Below are 27,411 nucleotides of genomic sequence, written 5' to 3'. Positions count from 1 at the left end.
GTGTGCACAACATGCGACGCACGCTTGCACTGTGCTCAGTATGGGCGGGTTTCGCGAGCGCATTGAGCGGGCAGGAACCGCTGAAGAGCCCAGAGAATTCTAGAGGATACAATCCTGGAGAGCGGATACCAGTTTCTTGTTTGAACAGAACTATGTAAGTTTATCATGAAAAGTACTGTAACAAAGCGACAGTCGCTAATGCTGCAACAGAGAGACCGGCGAACATGTAAGTCATCACCCATGCCTCGACATTCATTCCCCTAGACAATTGAGAGACCACACATATTGACCCGACCCGACCTTAGATCACCGACTCAGCTGGCCGCCTGCAATACATACCCTTCCCCACCTGCAACGAAACCTCGCGCCCGCTCGAACTCTTCTACGGCGTCGAGCGCGAAATTAACTGCACCATCGACTTCGTCACCGACTCGTTATTCCACCTCCTAGAATTCTACATCCACAACGATGCCCCCTTATCCTGCCGCATCCCATCCCGACCCCTCCCACCCAGCGTCCTAGAAGCCGAGTACAGAGTCTCGGACGAGAGCACGCAGGAAGGTGCCATGGGCACACAGTCGACACTCTACACGCCCCTCGTCGTCGCCCTCAGCGGCACCCTGCAACTCAGCCACTTGCACGTCGGCAACAGCGTCAACCTCCTCGTGCACGCGGGCGACAAGGTCTCGAGCAAGAATGGGGGCGGCGGTACCATTGACGCAGCAACAGCCTATAGTATAGCGTCGCATACGCGCAACTCCAAGATCACAATCGGTGATCCCCTCGTCCTATCGTTTAGCGTGCGCTGGTACCCCAGCACCACCCTGCCGCCTGGCTGGTCGGGCTACGGCGGCCACATCTATACGAGTACGCTGATTTACTGCATCTTGAGTGCGGTCGCGAGTGCCGCGGTTTGCGTGGTGTATTTTAGGGGCGTCGAGTTGCCGAGGCGGTTGAGGCGGTATGCTACTGAGAGGATGAATGGGGGTGGGAGTGGGAGGTTTGGCGGTGGTAGTGGGTATGGCTTGCCGGTTTCTAATGGGAGGGGCGGCAGTGGCTATGGGCTTGGGCTTGGAGGGTATGGGTACGGTGGAGGGGTTGGCAAGAAGGATTGATTTCGAGGGTTGCGGAGTGTATGTTGAGGTGTGGTTTTGGATGTGAGGGTAGGGAAATTCGGTTGGAAGTTAATTCTGTCTTCAAGATGTGTGTATCATGGGTTAATAATGTCTATGATATGAGCATCATGATGCTGTATTTCAGTCACCTAGCCTGTCGCGCATCGCATGGAATCAAGGCGGACGAGCAACTATTGCGATTCTTTGCACTTCTGCATCTTATGCATCCGTACAGTACAGTACAATACAGGTCTATATCCATATACATGGTAAATCTAGAAATGACAAGAAAACTACCACCCTTTCCTCGTCAACTCACTAACCCGACTCGTAATCCGAGTAAAGCCAACTTTGAACCTTGCCCTCCACCTCTCACTATTCAGCCTCTTCCTCTTCAACCCACCCCGCTCATGAAACTTCTGCTTTGCAAAATCATTCTTAATCTTGTTCCTCGCCACCAAACTCGCCAGCATGCCAATCCCCCTCACCAGATCCCTCCCCCTGCTATTATCCAAGTCAACGCTGCGCCCATACGTCGGGTCCAAGCGCGGATAATTGGCAAACACTTCCTCCTGCTGCGTGGCCAGCGCCGCCGCCTCCGACGGCTTGTTGGAGAGCGAAGGGTTGAGCATGCCGTCCGGCAGCGCCATCGAGTCGAAATTCAACGTCGGCGTGCGGCGAAACCGGCTGCCCCGCCCCGCTGGACTGAATTCAGAGCCGAAGATGTGGTTGGAGCGTGCGGCGCGGATGTCGTCGCCTGACGAGGGGGCACTACGTGATGCGAATGAGGGTGGGGTCGGTGCGCTGCTGCTGTTCGAAGATATGCCGGCGAAGAGCGAGTCGATTGTCCTCGTGGTTTCCGCCTGCGAGGCCTGCCGGGCTTGCTGTGCCGAGTCTGTGGACTGCGGTTGCGATGGCGATTGCGTCTGGGCAAAGTCGGGCTCGTCGTCTTCTTTCCGTTTGGGTTGGGCGGAGTGCTTGGGTGTTGTGGAGAGGCTGCGGTGGGCTGTGGCTGGCCATGACGGCCTGGGCTGTTGTGTGCGGGTGAAGGTAGATGGGCGGAGCAAGAGCTCGCCCAGTGAGCGTGAGGCCATTGGACCCGCGAAAGTTTGATGGATTGTTCTTTTTATCTTTGCCTATGGCGTGTATGCAGACATGTGGAGGGGATTGGCGGGTTCAATGGTGAAGTGTGGTTGTGTCGTGCTTCTGGCTCCGCACCATTGGCAAAGTTCCCCAACTAAAATTGTTCGGGCGCGCAAAGGTGGTTGGTCCAAGCTCTCTCACTCACCAGTTACCGCGACTTGGCTCAAATCTCAACTTGACATGTGCCTAGTTCAGTCGCAGCAACAACACACGCGACGGCCACATAGTACTCGTTTACGCGTTTACATTTTCTTCGACTGTGCATCCTTTTTCGTCTATCCTGTGACCAGAGTTTGGTAAAGAGGACAATATGTACAATTACCCTGGTACGAATAAAAGCCTTGCCTTATGCGCACGAGGACAACATGGCTAATCTGTACAGGTGCTCCTCCAGGATATGCTCGTCCTCCTGCTTATGGAGGCGCTCCACCGGGCATGACCGCGCCGCCTGGTATGAGTGAGTAGCTTTCTCCGCTGGAAATGGCCTGAAACATCTGGAGAAGGAGAACTGCTGACAATCCATAGCACCTCCAGGCGCAGGCGCAGTTCCTCCCGGTGTAGCTCCCCCGGGCGTCGCGCTCGGCCAAGGTCCACCCGCACTGGGAGGCCCACGCGCTCTACCCCCGAACTGGGCCCAGCCTGCCAACATGCCCAACTTCAACTTCAATGCGCCCGTCATCCGCCTGGGAACCCAAGGTGGCCGCAGTGGAGCGCAGGACAGCCCGGCGGGAGGACGCAAGGACAATTCCACAGCGCCTGCTCGTCGTGGCCTTGGTATGGACAGGGACGGCGACCGCAGAGACGGACCTCAACAGGTCATCCCGCCCACGCGCGAGGAAATTGCGCGGACCATCTTCGTTGGCAACATACCAGACGGCGTGGGTGGTGACGAGGGCATGGAGCGCATATTGGAGACGGCAGGAAAGCTGGTTCGCTGGACGAGGGCGACGGATGCCAACAACAAGCCCCAAACTTTTGGTTTTGCCGAATTTGGTGATGCGCAGAGTCTGGAGACGGCCGCTGAAATCTTCCAAGACGTGCGCGTGCCTACGAAGCGTCAAAAGCCAAGACATGAGAAGAAGGAGGACGAGGAGGAGATGGAGGTCGAGACTACGAAGTTGCAGGTCATGGTAGACGATGCGTCCATCAAGTATGCGGAAGAATGGAGCAAGACGCGAAACGAAGACGAGGTCACGGTTCAGTTCCGCTTGGACACGGCAAAAGAGGCTTTGTCCCAGGTTTTGACTAGCTTCTTCAATCCAACAAGCCCACCTGCGGTGGACTATGGGGGTGACGCAACGATGCAGGATGCACCAGCACAAAATGGTGAAGATGTCGAGGTGGCATTTGTCAGTCTCGCGACGGGCGAGGACGAACTGGCCGACATCCCAGCAGAAATGCGGGAGATTGTGGCCGCAGAGATTGCAGCATTTCGAGACCGTTCGAATCAACGTGATCGTGAACGACTGAGGAAGGAAGAAGAGCTTGAAGAGCAAGAGCGTAAACGTAGTGGCAGGCGAGCCTCGCCCCCTTCATCGGTGCCCACTGGCCCTGGCGGCTCCAATGGAATCCCACTTGGCCCAAGAGCAGAGCGGGGAGTTCAAGGAGCACCGAGTGGGCCTAAAGGGTCCCAATTCCCACGAGACTATCAGGGCGGTGTCAACTTTGTCAATGGAGGAGCTATCAACAATGGTGTCTATATCAACCGCGAGGACGACGACGACTCTGCAAGCGATTCTGAGCTTGAGCGACGCCGGAAGAAGAAACGAGACGAAGAGCAGGAAGAAGCCTACAAAAAGCAGCTTGCGCGATGGCTCAAGCACGAAAGCCGTACAGTGTCATCGCTCGAGCGCACCAACGATCGAATGAAGAACCAGGAGGCTGAGCTACAAGCAGCACGTGAGGCACAGGCCAAGCAACTCAGGGAATTTGACGATGACCAAGAAGCCCTTGCAAAACGACACCTATACTACCGCGACCACAGCGAGTACATGCGTGAACGCGAAAAGGTCCGTGAGCGCGAGGCCAAGGAGGACGCCATCGACCGAGCCCAAGAGCAGCGCGAATTGGCATCCCAGCAGAAGCAAAGAGACCATGCCCGTGGCCAAGCCGATGCCTTCCTCGACCAACAAGCCGAAGAAATGCTGCGGACGCAAGAACGGCACGAGCCAGCCCACTTCAAAATCTCGCTCGGTGCGGCCACCAAGAAACTGGAAAAGACGGCTGCCCCGCGCCGGACGGCCACGGACGTGGAAAACCTGCTCGAAGACGAAGAGATTACCGACCAGTCCGGCACCAAGAAGCGGACGCTCGTCCCGATCAACTTCGACGCCGCTGTGCGCGCCAATCTCACGCAGGAAGAGGTCGAAGAGGCGCAGCGCCAGCTCGCTCGCGATATTCCAAACGACAAGGAAGGGTTGTGGAAGTGGCCGGTATCGTGGGATCATTTGCCGGAGAAGAATATCGACAAGGATATCAAGGAGTGGGCGGCGAACAAGGTGCTCGAGCTCATGGGCCTGCAGGAGGATATGCTCGTGGATGCGATAGTGGATCATCTCAAGAGTAGAGGGGGTCCGCAGCCGTTGGTGGAGAATTTGGCAGAGGTGAGTAGTTTTCCCCCTTCTTTTTGGTTAACCCTTTCTACGTTGAGTTTACATATTTGGTGGCGTGTTGCTAATATTTGGTATTACAGCTCCTCGATGATGAGGCGGAAAATTTGGTGAAGAAGTTGTGGCGGATGGTTATTTATTACAGCGAGACGGAGAAGAGGGGTATTAAATGAGAGGGAGAGAGAGTGAGTGAGCGAGTGAGAGAGGGTACGCATGCGCTGTAGAATTCATGTGGCAAAACGGTGAATATGTTTGAATTCACATGTACGATTTTGGGGTTGTCTCTTCCTCTTCCAGGCTCAGGTATGGCCCACGATAGATATACACATACCACAGCAGCGACAGTAGCCAGCGGCAATAGCTAGTCGCTGAACCGAAAGCGGAAGTCTTAGCACCTGTAGCCGGATAATCACGAGGAGTATAGAACTCAACTGGAGTCCCAGCTGTTGTATCTCAGCACTGCAACTCAGACTGGACGAGGATCCATGTATATCCCCTATATCCCCTTTCTCTCACTCGGCGAACTCGCCTCTCTCTGTACCTACTCCTCTTTCTTCTCCTCGTTACCATCTTTCCCTCACGCTGCACACACGCGCAGATGCCATCACAGACAGACACGCCGCATCACTAACCTGTAGTCCAACCCAAGCCTTCTCGCCAACACCGCGAAGCCTTCCGCCACACACGCCTCCGCAACACGGGAATGTAGGTAGCCCACTGCCGCCCCAACGTGCAAGCCACTTCCCCATGCCTGCATGCCTGCATTCGGTGGAAAAGAAAACAAAGACAGCCGACGCTTGTTCAGCCGCACGTCGTGGCGCGTACGAGCACGATAGGGGGAGGCGGGGGCTTCATTCTCCCGGGAGCGCAAATTTCCCACGAATTAGAGGCGTGGGCTGGGTTAGTGCGGGGTGGGAGGGCCGTTTGGGTTGGATGTCGTGGGTGTTGGGATGGGTTGGGATGGGGGATATACGGGAGCGAGGAAGGGTGTTGAGTGCTGTGCGGGTCGAAAGGCTTGTTAGAGAGGAGTAGAGTGGGGGAGGGGGGGGGGGAGGGGTTGGGTTTGGTACAGGTATATATGATGGTCTGGACTTGTCGGGGTTTTGGGGGAGATTTTTTTTTTCTTCTTCTCCTTGGAGGTCCTTTTGTTCGAGAGAGAGAGCATAGGTCCTTTTACTGTGCCATCTTTCCACTTGCCTTCTGGCTTGGTTATCGATTTCTCGGAATTCGGAATCAGGGACAGTCTAGTGCGAGGTTCTCGTGCTTCATTCGGAATCAACGTGGTGTTTGCCTGGCCCTTGCCTTGCCGTACCTACCGTACCCCGCAGAGCCTCAATCGGTGGCCTCTTGAGCATCTTGGGTTGCACGACAGGGACGGTGTTCTGGTTCCAGTCTGTGAAACGGGACAAGATGGTTACGATTACGGGTGTTGATACGAGGGATGTGCGGTTCCCTGTAAGTGGGATTACCAATTGGGGGAGTTTGGGGCCATCTGGTGGTGGCAGAGGGACAAGTGGTTTGGCAAATGCTAACATGTTGGACTAGACTTCCCTCGACAAGACTGGTTCCGATGCGATGAATGCGGCGGGGGATTACTCGTCTGCATACTGCATTCTACATACCGACTCTGAGTTCAAGGGACATGGAATGGTAAGTCCACTCCATTCCGTTTCTTCTCTTGCCCTCGCTCTCTCTAATCCCCGATAGACCTTCACAATTGGCCGTGGCAACGAAATCGTCTGCACCGCCATTGCACACCTTGCAGATCGTATCAAGGGTCGCACGCTGGAATCGTTGGTCGAGAACTGGGGCAAGACATGGCGCCATCTCGTCAACGACTCGCAACTGCGCTGGATTGGACCTGAAAAGGGCGTCATCCACCTTGCCCTCGGTGCCGTCGTCAACGCCATTTGGGATCTGTGGGCCAAAACACTGGGAAAGCCAGTGTGGAGGATCGTGGCCGACATGACACCACAGCAGATTGTCGACTTGATCGACTTCCGCTACATCACAGATGCGCTTACGCCAGAAGAGGCGTTGGAGATTTTGACAAAGAGTGAGCAGGGAAAGAAGGAACGTCTACAGGAAGCTCTAAGCTCGCAGGCTGTGCCCGCATACACCACGTCAGCCGGCTGGCTTGGATATGGAGAAGACAAGATGCGTGGTCTGCTCAAGGAGACGCTGGCCAAGGGATACAGGCACTTCAAGCTCAAGGTTGGCAGCGACGTTGCTCAAGACAAGCAGAGACTAAGCGTCGCGAGAGAAATCATTGGATTTGACAAGGGCAACGTGCTCATGGTAGATGCCAACCAAGTCTGGAGTGTCCCCGAGGCTATCGAATACATGAAGCAGCTACAGGAATTCAAGCCCTGGTTCATCGAGGAGCCTACCTCACCCGATGACGGTACATTCAACCCCCCTACTCCCCCCCTCCCCCAAGAGAAGAAAACCATGCCCCTCAAAGAACAAACCTACTAACCCATCCCACAGTCCTCGGCCACAAAGCCATCCGCGAAGCCCTAAAACCCTACGGCATCGGCGTCGCCACGGGCGAAATGTGCCAAAACCGCGTCATGTTCAAGCAATTCCTAGCCTCGGGCGCAATCGACATCTGCCAAATCGATGCCTGCCGACTCGGCGGCGTCAACGAAGTCATCGCCGTCCTCCTCATGGCTGCCAAATTCGACATTCCCATTGTGCCCCACTCGGGCGGCGTCGGACTCCCAGAGTACACCCAGCATCTATCGACGATTGACTATGTGGTGGTCAGCGGCAAGAAGAGTGTGCTCGAGTATGTCGATCATTTGCATGAGCACTTTTTCCACCCGAGTAAGATTGAGAATGGGTATTATGTTACCCCGATGGATCCGGGGTATAGTGTCGAGATGAAGCCGGAGAGTATGGAGAGGTTTAGTTATCCGGGTGGAGAGGGGAGTTGGTGGAGGAGTGAGGAGGCGAGACCGATTTTGGAGGGGGAGAAGATTTAGATCTTGTAGTTATCGAAAATTCTCAATACACAACCAACCCACAATAGAATGTTCCTGACACAAAAATCTTGCATATTCTTATGATATGATCATACATCCAACCCTGACCAAACGACCTCAATACCCACTGGGCACCAAACTATTCGCCCAATCCTCCACATTACTAAACTGCGACTCCACATCATCCGGAATTCCATTCCCATTCGCATCCACCCACGGCGTGCCCCCAGCAATCGTCCCAGGCCCATTCATCGGCGCCGCATTCTCATCGCTAATCAACTGGCCCATTTTCCCATAACTCTGCAGCTCAGCAATCAGCCGCTTGTCCACCGCATCCCGCACCTTGCTCGCCCCCGCCGACGTCTCCACAAGCTTCAACGCATCTGCAGGCGCAAGAGTCTTGGCCGGACCGGGAAAGGCAAACTTGCTGCTTTGAATATTCAAGCCCCCGTAGTTGGAAGACGCAACGCCGATCTCCGCGCCATTCAGAGCGCCGTCCTTGTCCGAGTCGTAGAAGTTGGCGTCGACGTAGCCTTTGAAGTTGGCGTTGCCTCGTGTAAACGCGGTGATGGTGGTGCTGGGCCCAGAGATGAAGTAATTCCCCACAATGTTGGCTTCGGACACTGCGCTCGAGTCTCCAGCTATGTATCCGCCGCCACCGCCCCAATTGTACACGACGTTGTTTGTAAAGTCGTTTGTGCCCTTGACCTTTGGGTTGCGCGTCTTGTTGTCAATGTACAGGTTTCGAAACAGGGAGATGCCGTTGCCGAGATTTGTCTGGATTAAGCCGCCGCAGGAGTGCGTCTCCAGACCCTGGGCAATGATGCTGTTTTGGATGGTGATGTTGCCGACTTCGCTCCCGCTGATGCTGAAGGTCTCGTCGCGGCCCCAGGAGACGGAGATGTGGTCGAAGATCATGTTGGAGCCTTCTGCGATGCCCACCCCATCCTTACCACTCGTACCGCCTTTGCCCATGCGGATGCGAATGTAGCGTACAATGGCATCGTCGGCGTTGGAAAACGACCAGCCGTTGCCGTAGACTGTGATGCCATTTCCTGGTGCCGTCTGGCCGAGGATGCTGATGCGCTTGGAGACCACAATACGCTCTTTGATCTTGATAGTGCCGCCAACGGAGAAGACGACGATGCGGTCGGGTTGCGAGACTGCATCTCGGAGAGAGCCTTCCCCGCTATCGTTCAAGTTGTTGACGACGTAGACTTTGCCGTTGCGACCTCCAATCGCATTACGCCCGAAGCCTTCTGCGCCGGGGAACGCAAGTGCGGTGACGGTGCTGGCGATCAGGGGAAAGTAGTACAGGAAATGCATACTTCCGTGACAAGAAGTTCAACCGTAGGGCAAGGGAAGCAGTAGCGGGTTGCGTGCGAGGAGTGAAGAAAGAAGAAACCCCCTTGCTACCAAAGTCCAACATCATGCGCTCCACAATAGCCTAAAGCTTCTATATGGTACACAGCGGCGTGAGCAAATTGCGTGACGTTTTCCATGTTGACGTTGGTCGCATGTAGACGGAGATTTTGTTCCTTTTAATCTACCCCAGATGTTTGATCGACGGGCGGAAAGAATCCGGGGTCGAGTCCTCCAATCATCATGCCGTGTTTGTATGAAGCGTGTTCGCGCAGGCAGGAACTTTAGGAAAACATTCTTGTAGATCTTATGAACATGAGTTATAGCGTGGGGTTCACGATCATGCGCCTGATGCTCGGTGTTTCATTGCCCGAGGCGCAATGCTTGCTTTGTCGATGGTTTGTCCATCGCGATAACTTCGTGTCTTGACCTTCCAGACATGGCAATTGCCTTGCTAGGTTGACGAGCGGATCCATGACCATGTGGTTTTATCTGGGAGGCGCAATAATTCCAACTGTGGCCCATGGAGTTACAGTATGATACTCTCATGGGTGGCTGAATGACGCTGCTGTCTCCGCAGTCGGTGATATTCGAGTGTGTATATCTGATACAGCTTGCAAGCCCTGTCGCAATCCCTTCGACGAAGCAGTCAAACAGTGCCAGGTTTGTCTCACTGATCATCTGCCCAAACTCGCGTGGACAAACTACGCTCCTCGGCAAGCCGTACCGGTACCTCATGGGCTTTTGCAAGATAGCGTTTTCCGTATCCTGCTTGTAGGAGTTTTGCGGAGCGTCCATGCACAATACAGGCAGTCGCTACGATTTATATTAATGAGCTTCTCTAATGCAATGGCGATATTGTTGATCGTGTCGATAAATAGTGTGGTCTACAGGCGCCGCCCGTTTGCTCGTCTGGAAGGTCAAGGATCATTTCGACTGTAAAGAGTTTTGCCAAGGCATTGTCCGGAAGTAGGCATGTCCTCTGTAGGGTTGGGCAGTGTAGATGTTCACGAGCTGCTGTCTCAATACAATGTGTGTGTCAGTGAGCGCCGGTCCAGTCAAGGGCTTGTAAGTACATCTCAGGCCTCCGGGTACCAATTCCACAAAAGACGTCGTGATTCTAATACAGCCCGGCCGATCTTGATGATTGCACGACACGTAGAAAATATGATCCAGGCGTTAGCTCCAGGAACACTCCTGGCTGTGGCGAATATTGCAGTATGAAGTGGGCTCTGTTGGTTCCTCCTTTTAGTAGTTGCGACGATGGTTGTGTTATACAATAAGCTCACCACTACCACAGATCGAGTGACATTTTAGGCGGAAGTGTGCGCCGTTGCTTCGACCTTCCCGGTATCAGTAAAGCTCAAATAGGGGTTGAGATGAAGGGAAGCCGTACCGGTACTGAGATCGGGCGGCCTTGCTTGCTCTAGTATGTGCGCGCAGGCCAAACCGTGGAGAGAGGTAAACAAGGTTTTTTTCATCACGTAATCCCGCCGAACGCTAGGATCTGCCCTATTAAACTTAATAACTATAGGTTAGGTTTGTGCCGGAAAGGTTTGCGCACTAACAAGGTTATCTTGGAATTGGGCAACCGCCCACTTCGTTGACCTTGGCGGGTAGATTGCGCGGTGATTATGCATGGGAGATGCTGGCAACATGCTACTATAAATGTTTTGAAGACACCTGGGACAGTCTTTTACGTTCTAAGGTAGTCAAAAATGAAGTAAAAACCTTTGAGCTTGCACTAGTCAGCAAGTGTTGGTCGGGACGTATGACCTTTGAATGATGAGGGAAAATCGTATTCCGATGATACGTGGAAGGTCAAGGAAGAGAGGACATGTTGATATGGATAGCACAAAGGACGTTTCCAGGCCATAGCAGGGATGCAAATCCTTCCTGTGCCAACTTGCCTGTGGGGTGCAGCGAGCCCTCTCCACCTTTCTATCGCAAAGACCATATATATGCCAAAGACCGAACACAGCGCAACATGGCTGTCCCAATGACGCTTATTTCGGCTTGGGTATTATAGAAATGTGCAGAATGAGAAGAGTGTTTCTGATCGCAAAGCGAAAGACCAGCAGAACGCTAATCTTGAAAGTAACACTGGACGGTTGGGATTAAGGATCGAGGATGACACGGTATCGAAGGACCGTTTCTCCCTTGAGGCGCTTCGAAAGGGGGTTCAGTAGCGAGAGAACATCCGCTGACCGCATAAGTCTGAGGCCGAGCAACCCGGATTGCCAGCTATAGTTATGGATTGCATATTAAGAAGAGCAAAGTCCGGTCTAGTATGAGCAGAAGAAGAGTCCAGTACGGAAACCAAATCCGAGTTTGTCACTCGTGGCTGCGAGTGAATGATGGCTACCATTCAGTTTAACCAGGGCAGCTTTCTGATCTTTACGCGGTCCATACCAGCCGGGTGTGGCGACCTGCTCGGTCGCTTGCGATCATTGCCGTCTCGATCGGCTCCATCTGAGGAAACATGACGTCTAAACTGACACCCGGGATCGGTGAGAGGTGCATCACAGCAACTGTAGATGCCTTGGCCATCCCGACGAACCCTATGTCCTGAATGAAACATACAGACTTCGTCAGAGCCAGAAGTGAACCACATGCGACAGTTGACGCATGTGCTCCTCCTAGGGATATCGCGTGGCGTACGAAACAGTCGCGCTGAAGCCAGTGAGGCGGTTGGGCCGCGATTGACGTTGACACATGCTTCTGGATTGCTCTGCACAGATCCCGAAATAGATGCCCCCTGGGCTGCGCTAGGTGGATAGGGTACAGAAAGCTGCTTCTTGCTACTGTCAGTGCTGGATGAACCGAGGATGGGTCGAGACTCGCTCTTCACTCTCGGCACGCTACACGGGGAAGTGGCTATTTGAAATTCACCGCGTGTTGGTTCAATTTCCATACACTTTGTGAGTGGCCGCGATGCACTCCTTGGGTTGGTTATGTGAGCGGCCAATCTTTTTTTGGTGCGTTCGTAAGCACTATCGTTACTCTCATCCTCGGATTGATAAGTCGTTGCCTCCATGTGCCGCCGGTCGCTGACGACCTGTTTGGCGAATGTCGAGTGCGGTGCAAGGCCGCGAGCTACTGCACCCGACAAGGCAGGCGAAATGTGGCACAAGTGAAGCACTACCTTGCGTAAGGCGTGTTGATCGCTAGTGTGCACAATCCGACGAAGATGTTGAGGATCAATGCTTCGATTGGCGGCAGGCCTCGGCAGATCACTCATTTGGCTTTTTTGGGTAGACGCCAAATCGTATGACCGAGGCTCTGCCTTGAGGTCATGTTGGGCACGCGATCGTTGCTGCTGCTGAGCTGGCTTTCGCTCTGGCTCTGGCTCCGGCTCCGGCTCTGGCGAGGAGGTGAGAGTCAAATCGATGGCATCAATGTTGTTGCCCATGGCTTCTATTGCATCTGATTCTGTGCGTCAAAAACAACGAGACGAAGAAAAGGGCTGAGAGTCGAGACAAACAGGTGAATCAAGGAGACGTTCTAGTACACAACTGACGTGGAGGTAGAAGTCAGATCAATGCTGACGCGTGGATCTTCGCAGATCGATTTCGGCTGATCGACAGAGAAACAACTCCACAGGGCTGCCCATGCGGACCGAATGCGACTAGTGTGGAGCTCGTCACGTGATGTCTGTCTTGTCTGGAAATGGATGTCCAGAAGTAGGCGGACACTCCCGTCCGAAGCTTTCAGGCTTCGTAGCTTCTAGCTTCCAAGCTCTGGTCATCTCTCATCAGCATCACCGTATCATGATCCTCATGATCATGGACCACGTTGTGATCGTCGTAGTGCCCAACTAGAACCGCCGCAAGATATGTCTCTCCACCCTTCATCTCTCTGTGTCAAGTACAGCACGGAGTTGGCCAACTCCCACCAACCAAGCGCCCCATTCATTCCAGCTAGCCGCATGACGGTCTGAGGCACAGTCCGGGGCACAGCCAATTTGTCCTTCGTTTCGTTTCAACGGAACTCATTGTGCACTACGGTAAAAAATTGTTTACTGTAGAATGGTACGCTAGGGGTTTACTATATAGGTGTAAACTGACCTCGTGTATACCCGTAAATAGTTTTGAAGTGGTGGTTTACTTTATTATAGGTGGTTTAAATTAAGTATAAAAAGTAGTTTTATATCTATTATACGCTATAATACCTAACTAAGACTAAAAGGGGTGGAAAAGATTAGCTTCACGCTATACGCACATATGACATAATAATGAGTCATGATATTTTTACTAATAGGAGGTGGTGATAATAGAGGTGGTGATAGAGGTGGTGGAGGTAGTAGAGGTGGTGGAGGTAGTAGAGGTGGTGGAGGTAGTAGAGGTGGTGGAGGTAGTAGAGGTGGTGAAGGTGGTGATAGAGGTGGTGATAGAGGTGGTGGAGGTAGTGGAGGTGGTGGAGGTAGTGGAGGTGGTGATAGAGGTGGTGATAGAGGTGGTGGTAGAGGTGGTGATAGAGGTGGTGGAGGTAGTGGAGGTGGTAGAGGTGGTGATAGAGGTGGTGATAGAGGTGGTAAAGAAGATTAAAGAAAGGAGGGGTAAAATACTTAAATAGTTAGTAGGAAACTAGTTATTACTAATACTAGTAGATTAATAGAAGTAGAAATAAAAGTAGTTTACTTTTGTGGAATACATGGTATAATAAACCCTATTTAGGTTTACTTCTTCTACCTAAACCACTTCTTGGTCTACTTTAGATAAATATGGCTACTGTAAACCAGTTTTGTACTGTAGTGGTGGGAGATCTCCGTCAAGGGTGCGCTCAAACGGTGCTATTGAACGGTATGCTTCCGAGCGGTATCAAAGCCCGTCCCTGAAGGACCGACGAGGGTAATTTGGACGGATAATTATGTGACACGGTCGATGGTGCTACTACATTTGAGTGTGAACATGCTGTGTATATAAAGAGGATAGGTTCTGCCCTTCTATCCCATCACCTCTTTCATCAACGACGGTAGTCCACTGTTACCTCCTTTTACTTCAAAATGCATCCCTCTCTAGGATTTATTCTTTCACTCGCAGTTGCAGCTGTTGCTACCCCCTCCCACCCCGAGAGACGTACTGCCCGCCACTCTTCCCCTGATGGATGCTTGACGGTTGGAAAGGGGGGCAAGTTTCACAAAGTGCAGGATGCTGTCGATGCTCTCGACAAATCGAACCCCAAGTCACAGTGCATCTATATTGCCAAGGGCAAATATCAGGAGCAAGTCACCATCGAGAAAATTGCATCACCCTTGATCATCTATGGCGAGACCTCTGACACCAGCGACTACAACTCCAACGCCGTCACGATCACCCAGGGCAGGAGTCAGGATAACTTTAAGAACGAAAATGATAAGACTGCCACACTTCGGGCTCACACCCCCAACTTGAAGGTGTACAACATCAACTTGGTGAACACGCGCGGTGCAGGCTCCCAGGCGCTTGCTGTCAGTGCCAGCGGCGACAAGCAAGCCTATTACGCTTGCCAACTCATTGGTTACCAGGACACTGTCCTCGCCCAAACCGGCAAGCAGCTCTACGCAAAGTGCTACATCGAGGGAGCTACGGACTTCATCTTCGGCGAAGAGGCTTTTGCTTTGTTCCATGGCTGCACTATTGGCGTCCTTCCTAAAGAGAAAGGAAAAGGACATATCACTGCCAATGGGGCTGATGATGAGTCGAACAAATCAATCTTCGTGATCGAAAATTCCAGTATAGCCGCCGCCCGAGACAAGTCGGTCAAAGATGGTAGTTACACCCTCGGTCGCCCGTGGGGTCACCATGCTCGTACTGTATTTCAGAACTGCGACTTGTCCGCGGTCATCAACGAAGTGGGATGGAGTACTTGGAACGATAATGACCCAAGAAACGACTACGCCTTCTTTGGTGAGTATGGTAACACCGGGAAGGGTGCACTCGGCAAGAGGCCTAAATGGGTCAAACAGCTGAAAAAGCCCATTGCCATTACTGAGGTCTTGGACAAGGACTACAAGAGCTGGACTGATGCTAGCTACCTTGGTTAGGCGGATTCTATAGTTGGATGTCGGTCAATTAGTGATTACTTCAGTCGATGTAAATGATTCGAAATTTAGACTTGTTAAGAAAACACAATTGTAGACTGTATTTAGGAAGCTAGGCCACTTCGTCAAGAGGGATGAATTAGTAAGATCTTTGTCAGCTAAGTGATCCATTGATGCCAGTGTAAGGTAGCGATTCATGCAAGTGACTAATTACTCATCGAATACATCCATCGCCAACGCCCGTGCACTATATCCTGTTGTACGAACTCCATTTCTGCCAGTAAAGCGTAATTATCTAGTAGTTTGGATTATTTCGTGACAGAATATAAGAGTCTTTGAACAAATTTTCAGGCATATGCTCAATCTCAATGGGTACGACGAGGGCAATGATACCTAACGCCAAGCATTTCTATTGGGACTCATCAGCTCGCCTGTCAGCAACAACAATTACTCTCTTAGCCATGCAAACCTCCCGCTCCCCTCCCCCACAAGACTGCTCAAACCTCCCGCTCGTCCCTGTCACCATCATACTCTGGCCGCCCACCGTAACTCTCTGGTGTAGAGAAATACCTGTTTCACAATGAGTGTCTAGTCACACAATATGTCACGGACTGCAAAACGACTTACTCAAAACTTTGTAGTTCTCATTGACTTCAAATGTATCCAGCGAATATGAGAAGCTAGACGGATGGCATACGGTCCTGGCGAAATCCTCGCCACTGATTATGGGTGAAAGCTGACATGTTGCGAAGATAGGCGCAGTCGCATTAAAATGGGTGTATTCAGCCGTGACCGTCTGGCTTGTTTCCCTACTGACGTTGCCGCTTGTGGATGTGATGCTGACATCTCGCCATACACCATAGTTGGGTGGCGCGGGTGACTGGGTCGCACCGAGAGTAGCGAGCAGGGAGATGACGGCGGTTGTGGCAAAGATCATGTTGGATATTACTGGTATAGGTATATCGGCGTTGTTATTTGGGAATTGTAAGAGCTAGAGGACTAGAGGATAGGATTGGGTTAAAGAGCTTGCGGCACAGGATTTATGTATTATTGTTTTCCAATTCCTCTCGTATTCACCGTGATGAGGATGCAGTAAGACGAACTTGGTTATGTCTTGGCTCTTCTATTATTGGATTAGTTGCACCGAGCTGCGACCTTATTGGTCATGCATCAAAACGGCGAGTCTTCTTTGTATACATGGTTCTAGCGTACGTACAAGCTCTCACTAGACTCCATTCTTTGGAAGGAATGCTGGCAATACAGACTGTGACGGACCGAACTTAATTACAAATGCACATTACAAACCGACTGAAGGTAGCAACCGATAGTATATTCGGCGCCGGTACAGGATGAACTGGCTTTGTTTAATGTTTTTCTTTTTCAATCTTCTTTCACTACCATGTATGCCTATCTATTCTCTTCTCTCCCTACGTTTCAACCCTAGAGGTTGTGTAGATTAAGATAAGAGACTGCCCTGGCTGTTCTTTTTTTGCATCGGACAAGGGCAGATATTGAAGGTAGGTATTCGTCAGGAATACTAGGGGACGTGCTGAAGACCGCCAATCACCAGCAGATAGTGCAGGGACAAGATATGAGGCTCTGCTATTAATTGAAGCGCAGGGTAGACAAACAAAATACTATAATTAAGAATTCGCTCACGAGTGTAAAGGACATTTAGATGAATACCTACTACGTACGTTGGGCACTCCCAAGGACCGAATACTCATGTAGCTAGTTCACCGCATTCCACGTTGTTCTAAGTGACTACCTGCTACCGCAGTATCCTTACGTAGGTAATCTGCATGATCCCCGGCCTGATGTGCTCTAACGCAACCGAGGGATGTGTATAAGGCGGATATAGCCCATAGACAGTGCCCATCTTACGCGTAACGAAAGTCTAGACCCTTAGACTTATATTAGCAATCATCTGCGGCCAAGCCAGAGTAGATGTGTTATGTCAGCAAGTGGGTGCCAATCTCCATGTTGTCGCTATCCAGCGCCGGAGCAATCTTCCCAAGTTGTTCACCACTTGGTAAATGCATTCTATACCGGTATACCGGTAACTCCTGCACACTGTGTTGCTATCGTCAACCTTCGGTTCTGATACGAGGACGTATTTATGATTAGAATCTGACTTCTGTTCACTGATGAGCTGACAATTCACTGTTTGAAAATTAGTTGATATATACTAAAGTCTGGATTCTCTGGGAAGTGTGGCGTATAGGTACAGCGTACTGTGTACCGGTAGATCTACAAGAAAGATCTTTATATGTACAGTACATGTCAGGCGTGTATCTACTCCCACTACACCAAAACAACCAAAAAGTTACGCATAATCTATCCTCGATAGATTATCCGTGACCAAAATAGCTTATATTCTTACAGTACACACATACCATATACCGTACACGGTAGATGGTATATAGTAGTAGCCAAGAGCCAAGGAAAACCCCGCAGCAAACCAGGATATACTGTGGTCGAGTACCGGTACCGTTACATCCGTGACCTAAAGCCAAGACCCAGACGCAAATTCCCTCCCGCTATGTACGCTATGCAACCGAAAAGGTACCTTCAATCTCTAGATTACAACTTGTAGTGAGGACCATAACAGTCTGTTTACATAAGCTTCAGATACAGCTTGGACAGACTCAACTCAAAATCGCTATGAGACCTTGGTCTAACATGTTCCTGTCCGGGAAGCCGGCAATTAGAGGAAGTCCTCTATGCGCGCCTTGTACCCTTGGTGAAGGCCATCATATATGCTTCCCTGAAACATCTGTGGGGAGCTCATAGATCAAGGGCCATGGCGACACACCGTTCAGCCTGCAATGTTCACACTGTATAGTTTTCAAGGCAGATTGGTACCGCCAGATTACTATGTTAGCTCACACATCAGCATCCTCTTTACGGTTTGGTGCAGGATCGTTAGTAAGCGCTCAACGTGTCCTGGCAAATGTGGAAAGACGCAATAACGGTATCAGACCGGCGTATGTGCCTCATTAGACCCTACCGGTAATTCGTATGAGGATTTATACTTCACACCCCATGTGTGAACGGAGGACAAAGTGAGGCAAGTTTAACGTCAGAGTAGCCCCGAACCAATCACAAGCTCTGCAGCAGCAAGCTTACCAATACCTACTTGCACCACTTGTGATCAAAAATTTACAATCGTCTGAGCTTTTCGGGCCGTCTGTTCAGCCTGACTCTGACATGTCAGACATGACGGGTTATATAGTGGTCCCAACCTGATTTGCCTCTATTCCTCTGGCCAACTTACGGTCCACCGAAGTCCCTCCTTTCATTAATTATCGTATTGTACAAGTAAGATGCTCGAGTCCGCCATTCCAGAGCATCTCCGCCGGGAGCGGAAGTGTCCAATGAAAAAACCACCGAACTATGTGCCACCCTTCTCGGCATATTGTGCAAGATTCCCCATCACTATGGACAGCTTGGTTATGGCAACGATCGGGGCCCAGTATGAGACCGCAGCCAAGAATGATGGGAAGGGCATTGCTACGATCAAAGCGTTTCTCACGAATGCTCCCGAAGCCGTCCGACCTTCATTCTGGCAAGTCACCTCGATGACAGACAAGAGAGGAGCGTACAACATTGCCGTTATCGCCTACTGGCGAGCCGTGGAAGTTCATGAGCAATGGGAAACTCAGTCTGGTTTTAGGCCATGGTGGCAGAGCCCTGAACGCGAGAACGAGGCGCATGGCTGGTTCCAAGAAATTCTCCGTCCAACAGTCGATCGTTTCGAGACAAATTTCTCGAATCCCGCGTATGTAGAGGGCGCCGCAAATCTACAGGAGCATATGTCTGGCAAGGTAAGAGAACATGGGTACTGGGGCAGTGTGCGGGATCGAATGGCAGCTGCGCAGGACGATGAACTCAAGTGTGAATCTGGTCCTCGCCCGGCCGACAAAAGTACGAATGGCTCCAGTAGCAACGAAAAATCGGCAAGTCGTGTTCATGTGGAAGGGATGAAGAACCTTTGCGTGATTCGGTCCGGTCAGGACTGGTCGGATACTCTCCCAGAAGAACGCAAACTGTATCTTGAGACTATGCAACCCGTCCTGGTGACGGGCATGAAGTACTTGCGGGATGAGGGTAAGGAAGATGGATGCTACGCGATGAACTTGTGGGACGTTGTTGATTCGGAGACCTACAAAGCTGATCGAGAGCGTACGTTTGGACTAGGCTACTTTGAGGACCTGGCGTCTCTCGAGAAGTGGAGCAAGAGCCATCCAACACACATTAACATCTTCACTGGGTTCCTCAGATATGCAAAGAAACTAAACGATAATCCGTCGTTAAGACTCTTCCATGAGGTGTATTCATTGGAAGAGGATCAGCAATTGTTTGAGTATGTGGGGTGCCATGAAGAAAGCGGTTTGCGGAATGCGTTGTCCGCGTCGTAGTCTGATTCTCGGCGTTAGTAAGTCACCTGTACCGGTAGCATAGTTTGTGCGACAGACTGCTGAAAAGTATCTCTCAGGACATTGGAGTCTTGATCTCACCAACGACTAGTGGTACACACTGTGAGATGGTCCATTGTATATATGAATCACCCAGCTAAGACGACGAATCTTGCACAAGTGCCAATATTATGTATTATCCTCAGCAGTTCCGATTGCCCAAATCATGGTGAGTTTATCTTGCAGCCAGCTTCGGCAATCCACCGAGAAACGTTCGGCTTGATGGGTGGAGGACTCAATCTGTATGGCTGTGGAAGTCCAAGCCGTCAGGTTGCACAGAAAATTGTATCCAGGGGGCTATTGCGTGGGACAGTGAACATCTCATGTCAGATGTCTTGGCATGCTAGATTGTCAGATGAGTGAATGTCTCCACATGGCCCGTTGGCGGGGCTCGTTTGCGCGAGGGCTTAGGTGGTGTTGTTGTACTTCCAAGGTTGACGTGTGTTGTCTTACCGTACCGGTATCAGCTTATCGGAGATTGCGGGGTGTGCGTACGGTACGGTACGGAACGAAGCGCGACGCGTCACGGTCAAGGCTGTTGCGGTTTATGTTGGCTCCCAATGGGAACTTTGTAGAACAACAACTCAACGAGCTGGTGCGAGAGGCGTCAAGTAAGCTACTAGGTTCAACGAGTAATATGACTAGGCGAATGAGGAGCGGAAGTGGTGACGTGAACAAAGCAGTCACGGGGCTGGATCGTTTACCCCGCGAAACATGTCAGGAGGCAGGCGGCGCGGAGCTTACCGTACGGTACGGGAACATAGCACCTCCTTATCCTGATACCTTCAGCCTGAACACCAAGCCTCTCTGTTCGTTCTACTGTTCCATCTGATGAACGCAAGTGATGTTATGCCACGCATGCTCTGAGTATCTTTTGACTCCCTTGTGTTGCACTGTCTTTTGTGAAGCAGCTCCAACATCTAAACATTACGTGATACTACGGTACTGTCCCGAGTCCTTGTTGGTGCCTGGCGATACATCATCAGGTAAAAAGCAGCCCCTCTTGATGATGAATAGTATCATCTGATGACTTCTGACAACACTAGCCGTGACACTTTCAAGATCTGGTAGTTCAATCCATCCTGATCTCCTGTATGACCATTGGGAGCGATGTCCTGGTGGCGACGTGATCCTGCCCTTGCACCAGCTCGACTAAGCCCCCAGCGACTCGCTCGATCCCATGAGACTGCACTTCGCGCGCCATGCTTCTCTCGCACAACCTCGCCATACGCACATCATGAGGAAGATCCTGGGGGCAAGCGTCCATCAGGCATGTCAAATCTGGAGTGGATGCAAATGAGACACTATAAGAGATGGCAGAAGCGATTGACTGAAGATCCATACAATGCTATCTTTGGGGCCAGCAATGATATGCTGGCTGGAAAGGGAGTGAAAGACTGGATGTGGGTCAACAACCGCTTCCCCAAGTGGATGTTGAGAGAGATGGAACATATCAAGGAGTTCATCAAGGACTCCACAGGCGAACATGACAAAAAAGCTGCAGGAGAGGAAGAACCGAAGAGAGCGCATAGTAGAACATCATCGCAATTTCCAAACTCGTCGACTACGGCGACACGATTTGATCGCAACGATAAAACAGGCATCGCCTCCCCTTCAGATCTAAGAAGGCCTCGAGAGCAGCCCTATCACGAGACCTTCGGCGAAAAATCCCCGACACAGGAGAAGGCATTGGTCAGGCCCCTGAAACAAAATAGAGTGGACATTGTCGCAGCAAGTGTCGAACCAGTGGGAAAGGAAACTGATGCGAACGGTGCACACTCTTATCCTCCGCCAACAGACATTGCAACTCATAACAAAGAGGCTTCAGCACGAGAGTCCGCCTTCATTGAACAATTTCTTACGACAACTACTGATCATCAAGCTCCCACTGCCAAAGACCAGGTTAGAGAGAGTACCTGGCAGCAGACTGCTCTGCAAAGGCGCGCTCTACAGAATCTCGCGCCTCAACCTAATCTTAGCTCTGCCACCGATGTCGGAACATTGCACGAAGCAACCTCAAGATTGAGCTCGCATGTGAAACCAACTTCTGCGACCGCGGAGTGCAAGGATGTGAGGGTAGACTCGGAAGTTCGGAACCACCGTGGCGAGTCCTCCACAACTCCTGAAACCACAAACCAAACCAGGAAAGATGTTCCTCAATCTACCTCACAGAAGCTCAGCCAGCTACCTAAACATGACATTGACTTTATCAACGCCGATGAAATTCGTGCAGCCATTAAAGCAAAAGCACGGAAACTTCAGAGTAATGAAGATAGAGCAGCAAAACGAAAGAGTCTGGAGGAGGCATTCCAAACAGCGAAAGAGCCTGAAAACGTTGATATCATGATCGAGGCAAAGATTGTCAACGACCAGATGATTCGCCGCCTAGAGCGGGAATTGTGTGAACCAGAGCGACACAGTCAAGCGTCAGCACCTTCCATGGAGAAGCATGCGCCGAGCGTCACAAACTCTGTCAATATTCCTGTGGAGTCGAGCATCGACCGTATAAGGAAATGGATCGAACAAGGCGGCGCTGTCTTTGCAAGCCACTTCTGGCAGGACCCCACTGAGGAAACTGACGAGAAGAAGACCAGACTGTTCTTCGACAAGACTCTAGCCCGTATCCGCAAGAGTCGTCTAGCCATGCGACAAATAATCGAAGATCTGGAGACTGATATCCCTGCTTCGGAGCCTCTTCTAAGGCGTATGAAACAAGACGAAGACTTGTTAGACGCCGCTATACAAGCGCTTCGTACGCGCTCAGGTGACAGCATAGTTCAAGGGTTATCGCCAAAGAAGATTCGCGCCATTCAAACTTTGCGCCTCAAAATCGAAGACACTGATCGCGAGCTCGAAACCGCATACATTGCACTTATAAAATCTACAAGGCCTGATCTGGTGGCTGCTGCTACTTCAGCATTCAAGAGGCGGTTGGCAGTCGCATCGCAGATAGTGCAAAAGAACGCCCATTTCACTCGTTACCTTCTTTGGGGTCTCCAGGCTCGCCTGGAGGACACGGGAGTCAATAAAGATGTCCTCTCAAATTACAAGGCGGTCGCTAATAGCCTACTGACCTTGAGGGACACGCAAATAGCCTTGGCTCGGCTGATAGATCGCGCGATGTCCGTCTATGGTGTAGAGGCACTGAAGCCCATGGATTCTATCAACTCTCTGATGGAGCATCCTGGATCAACGTCACATGAAGTGGTGTATACGTCCGCTTCACCAGCAGTGATTAGGTCGAGCCAACTCAATAAGGCCCAAATCCGTGCAGATATAGCTACTGAAGAGCGCCTTGCAAGTGAAGTGGAAGCACAGAAGATGGCTATGCAAAGGCTATCAGACGATGGGTATGCGCATGCAACACAGTCCTCTCCATTAAAATCAAAAGAAGAAAGTGATGATCTGGCACACAGGTTATTCCGTCCCTCCGGACCAGTTTCGGAAAGTCTGACCAAGGGCACGTCTGCGCACGCACTCGAAACTGAAGAGGCAGCTAAGAAGGCCTCACATGATGCCAATCTTGTTCAAGAAGTCAGAGCTGCTTATGAGGATACTTATGGCCCTATCACAGTTGGACATACGCAGTTGGCCAAGGCCGCTGAAGAAGTCAAGAATGAGACGGAGATTGGAACCAAGCAGTTCGACATGCTAAAGGATGACCCTGTTACCACATCTGCGCATGCTATATCTCCTCAATTACCAGAAACTCCAGTGGAAACTTGTGGTATAACGAATGCATTCAATGAATCTACAACGAAACCCACGGCAGGACCTTCACCAGTACAGACTAACGAAGTGGCAAAGCCACTAAGTACACCTCATACAGATTCTGCATCACCAGACCAGATAGCCATTGCTACCAACTCAAACACTTCCTGTGATCCTTTGGCCAGTGAATCATCGGATAATAATCCTGATCTTTCAAAACTACCAACACACTACACAATCCTTCTTTACAATCCACAGACAGATAGTGTCACCGTGAGCACTTCTACTAGCCCACCACCGCGCGACATCACTCCAACCATTACCCTACCTCAGGCGCTCGCGAATCTTGACGCACCTGCAAAGTTCGTTCCATACATTCCTGACGAACTCGAAATTGTTAGTGCGAACAAAGACATGCTTGTCCTTCGCAATTGGATTGCCACCCTCGACGGCGCAGCCACGCGTCCTGACAGCCTGTCGAGCGCAGCTAAAAGTGTGCGTGACGATGCTAAGAGGTCAAAACGAGACGTCAACCCCATTGACGGAACCGCCCGCCTCAGCCCGACCGGCTATGTCGGCCCTGAGGAGTCCCAAGAACAATTCGAAAAAGAGTTCGAAGAGCGGAGACAAGCAGCGGAAAAGATTACTGTCGCTCAAAGCACATCTGATGTTAATCGTCAAGCCAGCAATAGATCTCAAACAGCACCAAAGGAGGCTGGGAAAGGAGGCGCAGGTAGTGTTGTAAAGACTGCGATCTGGGCGGCGGCTACTTGCTATGTCTTTGGGGTTATCGGGGAGATTGTTTCTGGACCCTGAGGACATATTTTTATCCTTGTTTCCTAGTTTTGATTCTGACTCGAGGTGCTCTAAATTTGGCTTTGGGGCTCCGAACACACATTACGGCTTTTGCGTGGGTACTTCGAGCTGGGTGGCTTGCTTTTGTCTTGTATCATACTTCTATGTAGCACACTTCTTCGTCGATCGCACGACATTTCTTGATAGTAGATGTTTTGGCAACTTGTTGGTTCAGCGCGCTAGTCATCCTGGATAGAGGCAACTCCTTTGCAGTATTCATCGATTATATATAAATGGCTCATTTTTTCGAAAAGTGTTGCAATACAGAACGCGTAGGGGAGAAGTCTGGGCATGCCCACTTCCTCAACTCAAGTCAAATTCATTCGCAGCCATAATAACTAGAACACACCACATCTTTCTGGGCTTTCTGAAATTTATCACAGAAAGTGACCAACCGTCGCTCCCCCAATCAAACATGCCGTACGTACCCGAAGCCCCACATCGCAAGGTGGTCTGAACGTTTTGGCAAATAATCCCATGGGGTCACAAGATCTTTTTTTTAAAAGGGCCACCATAGGAGCTTACTTTTGTGAGAAGAAGGGACGTAGATATAAGATGCGAGGTTCAATGTCCTGTGTGCTCGGCGTGGTGGTCACATGATGATAGTATCTTGCCATGTTTTCTTTACATCGCCGCATGCGGTTATCCACCTCATTGATTGATTTCAGACAGAACTTTCTCATGAAATATAAATCCAAATACATCTTGTTTGAGACTCACGTGCGCTTTATGTTTTGATGCGGGTGAGAGAAGCGTGAGTAAGTATGAGAAGGAGTATTTGCGCACATCTTCGGCGCTCAGAGTCACTCATGGTGGTAATAGGAGGCCTATTGGATCGAAGCCTACATCTGCAGGAATTCACAATTCAAAAGTTTGTATAGAGAATTTTCTCGAAAATGTCCATGTTACTCGTGCATCACGATCCTTCGGCCGGTTGAGATAGCTGTATGCTGATTTGATTACGGCTTCTCATTTACTGGCTTTTGACGAGAATAATGTCATGTTATTTTTAATCAAAGCTTAATTGATCTACCGGTACCGGTAGTCGCCGACGAGCGATCGCCACCAGTGCAGGGGTGGCCTGAACAGCCATCGCAAATTAAATACTACTGCACTGATGCAAGAGTATTGTCCACCATTTCCTTGAGCGATCTAATAGAGTTTGCGCTCCTCCAACCACTCCAGTCATGGTTCACCAAGCCCCACGTTTCTTCGTAATCCTGGATCCCGCTCCTGATGTAATAGCTTCCACCCAACGCCCACACCATCCATCCCGACTGCCATTGCGGCATAAGTTTCTTCAAGCAAGTTGAGTACACGCCCGAGTACGAATTATCGGCCTGCGAAAAGCCGAACTCTGTCAAAAGCACTGGCATTCGGTTGACTGCGGTTGGCCAAGTGGCGCGGAATCCATTGTTCCAAAGACCACCTTCGATATCACCGCAGTTGGTAGCGGAATTTTGGTAGTTGTGAAGTTCAAGCACGAGCTTATCGCTGTATTTGAAGTTCTTGAGCACAAACTTCTTGCCGTCGCCGAGGTCATCGGAGGAAGGAATGGGTTGGAGCGTGGTGTCGAAGTTCAGTCCAGAGAGGAAGATCAAGATTTCGGGGTTTGCGGCATTGACAGAATTTGCGGCCTTGATCATGTTGTCATACCAGACGGACCAAGTGTAGGGGAGGGTGTTGCCGGCTTGGTCGGGTCTCCGGAGCTCATTGCGAAGGCCGAGAGACACCATATTAGGCCAGGTTTTGGACTGAATTATCTGTTAATCGTGAAGGGTATGTGGAAGGTGGAGATATGAGAGCTTACGTGTTCAGCCATATGAACAAGGCCCCTTTCCCATTTGGCAACATTAAAGTCTGTGTCACCAAACCACGTATTGCCATCGTTACCACTGCAGCACCATTTGCCTTTAGACATGTGGTTGTCAAGATGCACATAGATCTGTTGATTTGCCAGTTCTGCAGCAACGGCATCGAAGACTTGAAGTCTAGTGGTGCTGGTAGTGATTTGCGGATTGTTCTTTGTCACTTCATTCCAAACTCTGGTACCATTCGTGTTTCCTAGAGCCTTGATGAAGGCCTGTTGTACTGTCACATCTCCGCCATTGTCCCTGATGTCGTCGATCATCTCGATGGCGAATGTCAATCGTACAGCATTCATCTTCAATTCTTTGATCATGGAAACAATGGACTTGATCGACCGGTATTGGAGACCCTCGGGGATCATCACTTCTCCATGGCCAGGCCAGTTCACGCCAACATAAGTGAAGTTGGCGCCAGTGGAGTCGTGGACCCATTGCGTAGAGGTCTTGAAGGGCGCATTGGGAAAGGCGTGAATCAGTGACGTAAGACTGGCCGCACAAAAAGCTGCTAGAAGACGCATGTTGGAGGAGAGCGCAGAACTGGCTGATTGTCGTGCCGTGACTAGAGGAGACGACCAATCTTTATAAACGTGCTCAAATGCTTACCTCCAACTCAGACAGCATACCAGTTGTGGGTGCATACCGGATGCTTTTCTCATTTTGGCTTTTCCCCAACGTCCATGCCCCTCTGCATCCCATTGATGGACATTGGGAAGGTGCCAATATTATATGACAGCATTCCAAGCGTTGCCAACGGCAGTTTGCGGATACTTTCCTGCATCTAATACACTTTACTTTCCAGGGCGATGCTCTGATTGGTGTCTGGCCTCGGATGATACCCGTGCGCTAGGCGAATACTAGCCGCACTTTGTGGGGAACCTTGCTCCTCATCTAGCAAATGCCCAACTTATTGTAGTTTGGGGTTACATCGCGGCACTTGTGCGGTCACGAGTCTTCTCAACTGTCAAACTCGGCTTTGCTCCGTGGCCACCTTCGGGCGTCGGGATAATTCATTGTGTATTCCCCTCGGCGCGTCTTTTGGCGCTTCTCCCAACTTGGAATTTGTTCTTGACTCTTCCGCATACCCAATCGTGTTGTTGTACACTGACCATTGTTCACCAGATGTGCCAGATGTTGCCATGCAGACCCAATAGCTCACGTCTCTAATTGTTCGATACCCTAGCCCAGCTGTGGACTGTGAGTCCATGTTAGATTTGTTTGACCATGGTATTGCCGTTGGAAGTAGCCGCCACGTGAGCCTCAG

The 27,411-nt window shown here is 50.9% G+C and overlaps 14 protein-coding genes across 14 annotated transcripts; 7 read left to right on the top strand and 7 right to left on the bottom strand.

The window, feature by feature from the left end:
• Positions 1-11: 11 nt before the first annotated feature.
• On the top strand, positions 12-1,115 carry IAQ61_002296 (uncharacterized protein; the record flags this gene model as incomplete). Its single annotated transcript, XM_003834134.1, has 3 exons — positions 12-154; positions 211-226; positions 306-1,115. The coding sequence occupies 3 exons, from the start codon at positions 12-14 to the stop codon at positions 1,113-1,115; spliced, it is 969 nt and encodes a 322-aa protein (XP_003834182.1).
• A 293-nt stretch (positions 1,116-1,408) lies between these two features.
• Positions 1,409-2,209, bottom strand: IAQ61_002295 (mitochondrial 37S ribosomal protein bS21m; the record flags this gene model as incomplete). The annotated part of the gene is made up of 1 exon (XM_003834133.1): positions 1,409-2,209. One exon carries the CDS (start codon positions 2,207-2,209, stop codon positions 1,409-1,411), a length of 801 nt encoding a protein of 266 aa, XP_003834181.1.
• Positions 2,210-2,420: 211 nt separating this feature from the next.
• On the top strand, positions 2,421-5,883 carry IAQ61_002294 (uncharacterized protein). Its single transcript, XM_066095486.1, has 4 exons — positions 2,421-2,584; positions 2,641-2,715; positions 2,784-4,861; positions 4,951-5,883. Exons 1-4 carry the CDS (start codon positions 2,569-2,571, stop codon positions 5,038-5,040), a joined length of 2,259 nt encoding a protein of 752 aa, XP_065954322.1. The 5' UTR covers positions 2,421-2,568; the 3' UTR covers positions 5,041-5,883.
• LGD1 (L-galactonate dehydratase) lies at positions 5,884-7,927 on the top strand. Its single transcript, XM_003834129.2, has 4 exons — positions 5,884-6,322; positions 6,413-6,517; positions 6,575-7,271; positions 7,358-7,927. Exons 1-4 carry the CDS (start codon positions 6,278-6,280, stop codon positions 7,852-7,854), a joined length of 1,344 nt encoding a protein of 447 aa, XP_003834177.1. The 5' UTR covers positions 5,884-6,277; the 3' UTR covers positions 7,855-7,927.
• Positions 7,928-7,971: 44 nt separating this feature from the next.
• Positions 7,972-9,180, bottom strand: IAQ61_002292 (uncharacterized protein; the record flags this gene model as incomplete). The annotated part of the gene is made up of 1 exon (XM_003834128.1): positions 7,972-9,180. The coding sequence occupies one exon, from the start codon at positions 9,178-9,180 to the stop codon at positions 7,972-7,974; it is 1,209 nt and encodes a 402-aa protein (XP_003834176.1).
• Positions 9,181-9,579: 399 nt separating this feature from the next.
• IAQ61_002291 (uncharacterized protein) lies at positions 9,580-10,014 on the bottom strand (the record flags this gene model as incomplete). Its single annotated transcript, XM_066095485.1, has 1 exon — positions 9,580-10,014. The coding sequence occupies one exon, from the start codon at positions 10,012-10,014 to the stop codon at positions 9,580-9,582; it is 435 nt and encodes a 144-aa protein (XP_065954321.1).
• A 1,570-nt stretch (positions 10,015-11,584) lies between these two features.
• Positions 11,585-12,628, bottom strand: IAQ61_002290 (uncharacterized protein; the record flags this gene model as incomplete). Its single annotated transcript, XM_003834126.2, has 1 exon — positions 11,585-12,628. The coding sequence occupies one exon, from the start codon at positions 12,626-12,628 to the stop codon at positions 11,585-11,587; it is 1,044 nt and encodes a 347-aa protein (XP_003834174.2).
• A 1,593-nt stretch (positions 12,629-14,221) lies between these two features.
• Positions 14,222-15,241, top strand: IAQ61_002289 (uncharacterized protein; the record flags this gene model as incomplete). Its single annotated transcript, XM_003834125.1, has 1 exon — positions 14,222-15,241. One exon carries the CDS (start codon positions 14,222-14,224, stop codon positions 15,239-15,241), a length of 1,020 nt encoding a protein of 339 aa, XP_003834173.1.
• Positions 15,242-15,533: 292 nt separating this feature from the next.
• Positions 15,534-16,310, bottom strand: IAQ61_002288 (uncharacterized protein; the record flags this gene model as incomplete). The annotated part of the gene is made up of 3 exons (XM_003834124.2): positions 15,866-16,310; positions 15,690-15,808; positions 15,534-15,647 (listed from the first exon to the last, which is right to left on the bottom strand). Exons 1-3 carry the CDS (start codon positions 16,173-16,175, stop codon positions 15,534-15,536), a joined length of 543 nt encoding a protein of 180 aa, XP_003834172.1. The 5' UTR covers positions 16,176-16,310.
• Positions 16,311-18,564: 2,254 nt separating this feature from the next.
• On the top strand, positions 18,565-19,659 carry IAQ61_002287 (uncharacterized protein; the record flags this gene model as incomplete). The annotated part of the gene is made up of 1 exon (XM_066095484.1): positions 18,565-19,659. One exon carries the CDS (start codon positions 18,565-18,567, stop codon positions 19,657-19,659), a length of 1,095 nt encoding a protein of 364 aa, XP_065954320.1.
• A 694-nt stretch (positions 19,660-20,353) lies between these two features.
• Positions 20,354-20,787, top strand: IAQ61_002286 (uncharacterized protein; the record flags this gene model as incomplete). Its single annotated transcript, XM_066095483.1, has 3 exons — positions 20,354-20,525; positions 20,672-20,702; positions 20,763-20,787. The coding sequence occupies 3 exons, from the start codon at positions 20,354-20,356 to the stop codon at positions 20,785-20,787; spliced, it is 228 nt and encodes a 75-aa protein (XP_065954319.1).
• A 39-nt stretch (positions 20,788-20,826) lies between these two features.
• Positions 20,827-24,243, top strand: IAQ61_002285 (uncharacterized protein; the record flags this gene model as incomplete). The annotated part of the gene is made up of 1 exon (XM_066095482.1): positions 20,827-24,243. One exon carries the CDS (start codon positions 20,827-20,829, stop codon positions 24,241-24,243), a length of 3,417 nt encoding a protein of 1,138 aa, XP_065954318.1.
• Positions 24,244-25,388: 1,145 nt separating this feature from the next.
• Positions 25,389-26,018, bottom strand: IAQ61_002284 (uncharacterized protein; the record flags this gene model as incomplete). Its single annotated transcript, XM_003834121.2, has 1 exon — positions 25,389-26,018. The coding sequence occupies one exon, from the start codon at positions 26,016-26,018 to the stop codon at positions 25,389-25,391; it is 630 nt and encodes a 209-aa protein (XP_003834169.2).
• A 23-nt stretch (positions 26,019-26,041) lies between these two features.
• IAQ61_002283 (uncharacterized protein) lies at positions 26,042-27,354 on the bottom strand (the record flags this gene model as incomplete). The annotated part of the gene is made up of 2 exons (XM_066095481.1): positions 26,042-26,636; positions 27,233-27,354. 2 exons carry the CDS (start codon positions 27,352-27,354, stop codon positions 26,042-26,044), a joined length of 717 nt encoding a protein of 238 aa, XP_065954317.1.
• Positions 27,355-27,411: the final 57 nt, after the last annotated feature.

This window comes from Plenodomus lingam, assembly GCF_022343315.1.
Source record: "Plenodomus lingam strain CAN1 chromosome Unknown contig_14, whole genome shotgun sequence".
In the NCBI taxonomy this organism is placed as follows: Eukaryota; Fungi; Ascomycota; class Dothideomycetes; order Pleosporales; family Leptosphaeriaceae; genus Plenodomus; species Plenodomus lingam.
This window is presented reverse-complemented; position numbering and strand designations above follow the sequence as displayed.